This window comes from Antechinus flavipes, chromosome 3 (genome assembly GCF_016432865.1).
Source record: "Antechinus flavipes isolate AdamAnt ecotype Samford, QLD, Australia chromosome 3, AdamAnt_v2, whole genome shotgun sequence".
Classification (NCBI taxonomy): Eukaryota; Metazoa; Chordata; class Mammalia; order Dasyuromorphia; family Dasyuridae; genus Antechinus; species Antechinus flavipes.
This window is the reverse complement of record NC_067400.1, coordinates 316,788,019-316,794,898: the sequence shown is the minus strand read 5'-3', so window position 1 is coordinate 316,794,898 and position 6,880 is coordinate 316,788,019. Positions and strand designations below refer to the sequence as shown.

The 6,880-nt window shown below is 37.3% G+C and overlaps 1 protein-coding gene across 4 annotated transcripts in view; it reads right to left on the bottom strand.

Moving 5' to 3' along the window:
• HCLS1 (hematopoietic cell-specific Lyn substrate 1) overlaps window positions 1-5,608 on the bottom strand; it is a 42,335-nt gene extending 36,727 nt beyond the window's left edge. For all 4 annotated transcript variants that reach the window (XM_051985378.1, XM_051985381.1, XM_051985380.1 and 1 more), the window contains exons 1-3: window positions 5,498-5,608; window positions 3,406-3,489; window positions 2,711-2,784 (exon numbers count right to left, since the gene is read on the bottom strand). In XM_051985378.1, the coding sequence (XP_051841338.1) occupies window positions 2,711-2,784; window positions 3,406-3,489 (158 nt within the window). In that variant the 5' untranslated portion in view covers window positions 5,498-5,608. The remainder of the gene's footprint in view (window positions 1-2,710; window positions 2,785-3,405; window positions 3,490-5,497) is intronic.
• Between the last annotated feature and the right edge of the window lie 1,272 nt (window positions 5,609-6,880).

The window sequence follows — 6,880 nt, the reverse complement described above, 5'->3', positions numbered from 1 at the left end:
TAAAGTCCAGTGCCTAGTATTAAAAAAAAAGAAAGCCCAAATTTTTAAGTACTGACAAAGGACACAGATATCCTCCAAGTGGGTTAGTTCCTTCTCTAATTACATCCTTGGGGATCATTTTGTTATTCCTTACTAATTCTACCTCCATCCTCCATTCAGTCCTGGAACCAGAATTATCTCTTTCTGCTTTCTTGGTTCCTGAAAAATTCTCTCTAAGCCCCAGATCCATCCTTCAGTTTCAATTTGAAGCCTCTTTCTTTACAGAATTCCTTGGGCTTTTCTTCCCAGACATCCCCTAAACTAAATTCACCTCTGCTCTGGGTACACAGACTCACACTCAAAGAAATGTTACAGTGAAGGAACAAGGTCTGAGGGTGACTTGGGCAAATCAATGAACTTTTCTGTAGTTTGCTTTCTTGATCTTTAAAGGGGGGAGTGGGAAGAGAATTGAACTAAATATTCTCTAACCCCACTGAAATACTATGATTTCTATGGTATTCTCAACTCATAGCTTTTTTGAAAGTCAAAAGTTTCCCTGAAACCCCCCATCTCATCAACCTCTCTTGAATATCCAAGTATATATCATTATTTGTTGAAAAATTCTCAAAAGGGAACATGTTGTGGTAGAGAGTCAGGAAGACCTGGGTTTAAGAGATGCCTAACACACACACACACACGCACACACACACACACAAAATCTAACAGTGAAACCATCTTTTAAACTCTATCTCCAGACTCCAGGTATTCTTTCTAGCTGTATATATATATATATTTGTTTTCATGTTGTTCCCCCAATCCCATCTTGTAAGCTTCTTGAGGGCAGGGATTGTCCTTTGCTTCTTATTGTATCCCCAGATTTTAGTTTAGTGCTTGGCACAGAATAGGTTCTTAATACATCTTTACTGAATTGAATTGAATAAGGAACTCCCAAGTAGGAAAACTATTAATACAAGTCAGTAACTACTATTTCTAATTTCCTGACTCCCTTTAGAGACTCTCCCATCAACTACAGTGTAAATAAACTCTTTAATGACTTTAAGAGAATCTCTTTGTTTGTTTTTTGGTTTGTTTGTTTTTGCTGAGGCAAGTGGGGTTAAGTGACTTGCCCAGGATCACACAGCTAAAAAGAGTTAAGTGTCTGAGATCAAACTTGAATTCAGATCCTTCTGACTTCAGGGCTGGTATACCACTTAGCTGCCCTGCCTCTTTGAATTCCTTCAAACACACTTCACTAAAGTTTAATGCTGAATCAAATAGGGCACAGATTTGATTAAAAATTATATTTATGCATACATACATATATTGAATATATTTCTGCCATTTGCAGACAGAGAAGAATATAGAGCTGTAGATATAGTGAACATAGTTACATATTATATAGATATAGTAGAAATGATAGAGTAAAAATAGATACATGAATCCTTTTTCACTTATGTATCTAATATTGTCCTATTCCATTCATTCACATATCCTTTCAACCAATATTTATTAAGTACCTATTAACAATAACAAATCTCTGTGCTAAGAACTAAGAATTCAGAGATTAGATAATATGACAAAGTTGCAGCAAATTTTCATTAACCGACACTTAAACTAACTCTTGTAGAGAGTCACTTTCTTTTTAACTCTCCTACACATATCAAATTAGAAAGGGGCAAAATAACGGACAAGAACTACTTTATTTGCTAGAAATTATGAACAGATTATACGGAGGAGGACCAATTGTTATTTGTCTTTCCTCCTACAAGAGAACCAATGGCATCACAAGAATGATGTCTTAACTCCCAAGTGGATTTAAATGAGGCAGAGCTGCACAAAGGAATCAGTCTCACTCTTTTCTCAAGTCACTTCTGAATCGAGGGGCAAGACATAAGTCAAGATGACTGGCAATGATCCCAGAAATACCCATACATGTTAGGTCTCAGTAGGCAAAAATGAGAGGCTTCAGATGCAGAAATTTAGCTTTGTTACCTAGAAAACTTACTGCTTCCCTCCTTTTGCCAGTCTTATAATGAATTTACCTTGCCTTGAAGTTCAGAGTACTCAGAAACTGAAAGACATGCCTGAACTTTTGTAAATATTTAAGCCAGTTGTGATCCCATCTAGGTATGTTTCAGATAGAGGGTCATACTTAGGTTAATTGTTCCATTTTTACATTCTGATTATTGAAATAAAAACTTTTGCCTCAGATTAGAAAAAAAATAGTTGGCATAAGATTGCAAAGGGCTTGAAAAGATAAATGGAGTTTATATTTGTCCCTAGAGTTAGAGGGAAGACTAATTTGAACAGGGGAATGATATGGTTGGATTTGTATTTAAGGAAAAGGAAGAAACATCCAGGAAGGCATAAAGATAGTAATATATTTGGAGATTCAGAGAAAAATGTCCAAATAATGAATTCACAAAATCAGAAAGCAACAACATTGTTTACAAGTATTAAAAGCCCACTCATGACAGCTGAATATCTTGCCAGTCAGTTCCTTCATGTATAACTACTTTGGATCCTGGGTGCCTTTACCTAAGCCCACAGAATCCCCACCAGCTACCTGGGCCTGTGGCATAAGATATTATAATTTAAAACTACAGTAAGACTTTTGAGATACCTCACACAATACATTACTGCATGAACTCTAAAGACAAAAGACAAAACATCATCCTCTTTTCTCTCTCATTCCCACACACATCATGTGTTCTGTCCTTTCCACACTTACTTGATGTGTTCTTTTCTTCCAGAGCCCTCGATGGTCTTGGCTCCCCACCGCTGCTCCTTCTCAGAGATGTCATTCTGTAAAAAACATCCTTTGGCAATAAGGGTTCAAAAGGAAGGAGGGAGGTACCAGGATCCTAGAAATGTTCTGGAAATGTATATTTTCCCTTACGGTTTCTGGCTGCTGGGGAGAGTTTTTAGAGACCTCCCATCTGCTCTAATCCTAGCCAAGTCTAATCTTGAAGTCTAATCAATCTAAAATTGAAGTCTAATCAATGACTATTGACAGAGGAAGATTCCCAGGTCCCACATTTATAGGAACATAGATTCTGAGCCAGAAGGGACATTAGAGGCCATAACTCCATCATTTTATAGATAAGGATAATGAGACCCAGAGTGGTTATATAACTCAAGAGGTCTCCTTTTCCTTTTCCATTTTCTTCCCTGTCCTTCAATCCCAGCCCATCCTTAGATCCCATGGCAAGGGAACCTGACCTTTTTCTGCTTTTCTCAAAATATTCAAATATTCCTTTTTACTTTTTACCCTGCCCCTTTCTGTCCTCAATGCTGGACGAGGAGTCTGTATGTGTCACCCAGGACAGCTGAATGTCTTGTAGTCAGCCCCACTATGGGAGATTTTCTAGGACCCCCAGGAGCCTTTTCCTGAGCTATTTGGGCCCATGATACTTTCACACTTACTACAAAGTCAGGATCTGTGTCCCAGTCGTCACCTTGTGTTTCCACAGAAACAGACACATCGTGCCCCACCACCGACTTCCACATCTGGGAATGACGTAGACAAAATGCACATCAGCTCTTGTGACTACTGAGACCATATGAATCTGATACCAATAATATGTAAGAACCATCCCCCCACAACCAATAATCTTCTATTATTTTCTAAATAATCAAGCCAAAAAACATTGATTAAATACTGCTATATGCTAGGCACTGTGCTGAGCACTTCTAAGAAGCCTTAAATCCTCAAAAAAAACCTTGGTTAAAGCCTTCTTCATATGGTCCATTGGAAATCATACACCCAGTACATGTAAATTCTTATGCCTTGTAGGAAAGAAATAGCCACTAACATATAAACAAACCTTCCTTCCCTTTCAACTAATCAATAGCTCCTCAAAGAATTCTCAGATGAAACTCTTTTAAGATATTTCCCCTGGCATGAGCATTTTAAACTTTTTTTCTAAGTTGTATTTTATTTTTCCAAATACATGTAAAGATAGTTTTCCACATTCATTTTTGTAAGATTTTGTGTTCCAAATTTTTTCTCCCTCCTTTCCTTATCACACCTCTATACAATATAGCAAGCAATGTGATATAAGTTATACATGTACAATACTTTAAACATATTTCCATATTTGTCATCTTGTGCAAGAAAAATCAGACCAAAAGGAAAAAAAAAAAAAAAAAGCAAAGGAAAAAACCCCCAAACAAAAAGAGGATGAAAATACTATGCTTTGATCCATATTCACTCTCCATAATTCCCAAATAACTTATAATAATGCTTTCTACTACTACCAATTTTTAATGTTGTACAATCATAATGACCAAGATTGGTTTTGTGGAGGAGATAAGATAATGTATTTCCTCCCACTCCTTTTCTTTGCAAAGGTGGAAGTATATTATATATACTGACAGACACAGGTATAATCTTTTTTTTTTAATTGCTGTAAGATTGGGGGTGATGATTATTATTATAAATGAAGATGTGAAAATAAAAGATATCAATAGAAATAATTCATATATTTTTTAAAGTGTTCCCACAAACACTTACTCCTGAGAAGCCACTCCCCTTTCTTCTCCATCTTCTCTTGGGAGCCCACCCTTTACAATGTTTTGAAGGAGAGATGATGCTAAACTTCCCTGATCTCCTGAGGAGGTCACTAAAAAGATAAGTGTTGGGAGACTGGCCTTCATGAACAGCAATTAGAACAGTGTATATCACCAAAACCATCTCAGGGCCACATATGACAGCCCTCCAAACACTTCATCCATCCCCATCATTCACTCCTAGCAATTTCAGTTGTCAATTTGAGATCTGTGTTCCCACTCTCATATATTTCATCATGATGGCTAGATTCCCTAGGATTCCCTCATAATGTGGAAGGCTCACGGTACAAGAATCTGGAAAGAGCAAGTTTCTAAAATTTTAGTGTTAATTAAAATTGGTCGGAGGGATCTCCTCTGTTCACTCTTTCCTATGCTCTTCCAACCATCTTCCACAGACTGTTCACTCTTTGAAGGGAGATGGCCAGATGTGGTGGCTAGGGCTAGGTAAGGCAAAAGCCAACATCCTAGAGTCAGAGCTAGCAAGGGATTACCAAGTAAAGAGCCTAGTGTCCATTTCTCAGTCAGTTCATAGAATCTTGAAAAACAATTAACTTTTCTTATTGTTTACTCAATATTCGAACATTTGCTACTCTATTGTATAACCATTTGTACTTCCTGGTCTCTTAAAAAGCTTCATTAGTGTGTTCTCTCCCTCTACCTCTACTATAAGCTCCCTTTCTGACTTCTTTTGTATTCTTCCCAGCACAGATCTCTAACAAATGTATTTTTAGCACTTTTTCTGCTTGAGTTTTGTCCTAATCAGTCCTGAATCAGCTTCTCATGAGTTCTATTCCTTTCCACTTCTGTTCCCTTCCTCGGTCGGGCCTCTCTCATCCTAAGCTCTTGTCACTATAGAGCCTCTGGAGATGGACAAGATCTATGAGGTTCCTTTCCTTTCATTCTTGTCACTTTGTTTTCCAATCCCATCACGGTTCAGATCTCCTACCTCCAAAGATAAGTTTCTTCTGGGTATCACAGTCTGAGTCTTCCTGGAGATTCTGCTCCTTCTCTGACTGCTGCTGCTGCTCCGGAGTAAGAAAGTGCTTACCCCTTAGTAAGTTCCTGTTTCAGATCATTTTCATTTCCTGCTGCCCTAGTCCATAGGGCAGCTTCCTTTAGTCTGAGTCAGCTTAGGGGATTCCAGTTCAGTTAAATCAAAAGCAATTTATTGAACTTTTTCTGCATGTCCAGCATTAATGTACTAGATACATAAATAAGGTCCTGGCTATCAAATAACTGATCATCTTACTAGGAGCATAAGGCTCTAAATGGAGCATCTGGGGATGTCTGGGGAAAAGTTGAAAATTGTTCCCTCTGCCCTAAAATTACAAGATGTAAAGTTTGACATTAATCAAGGAGTCTAAGGTGTTCTCTTTGCATCCTCAGGCCACAGTCTTTGTACCTCCTTCTATGTGGAGTGTGTCTATAGGGTACCAATAGAGGATGTGTCCATAGTGTTGCTGTTTTTCCTACTTTTGGCAATCAATGATATAAGCACTTTGACCATAACAATCGATTAAAACTATATAAGCTGGCCTAATGCTGGTCAACAGCTCAACCAGGAACTAATTCCATGCTATATAACTATTTCTGGGGCTCAAAAGTACATTTATGCCTACAGTCATGCAAACACAACTGGATGAAATCATCCAAAACTTAGGACCCAAAAAAGCACAAATTGAGAGGACAACTTATACATTCTACTGGAATCACACTTTTTTCTTACTCACAGGGCTCCTTGCAGCTGGGAGATTTTTGAAGGCAATAATGCATTGCCATTGGAACATTTGGAGAATTCCTCTAAATTGGATGAGATTAAAACATATGGGCTGACTGGTTATCAAAGCAACAATTTAGCAACATGAAAATACAGAGTGGGATGTCAACAGAAGTTTGTCAGTAGTGAATTTTTTTGAAGACTAATTTACAAAAAACAGAAACTGGCTGATTGGCTGAATCCAAAGACTAGTGTTTGATGAAGAATGATAAAGTGACCCCAAGAATCTGAACTAGCCCCTGTATTCTCCAGTTATTTTTAGCATTTACTTGGATAAGGCAAAGATCAAATATGTAGATGACATGAAATGGAAGGGATAGTTAAAATATTGGATAGATGGACAACAAATACAAAAAAAAAAAAATCTTAATGGCTTAAACCATAGGATTCTAAAACTGGGAACCACAAATTTTTTAAAAATTTTTGATCATTGTATTTCAAATTGATTTTGTTGCAATCTTATATGGTTTATTTTATACATTTAAAAACATTCTTCTGAGAAGAGGTGCAGAGGTTTGAGGTTTCATTAGCTTGATAAAGAATATCAAGGAA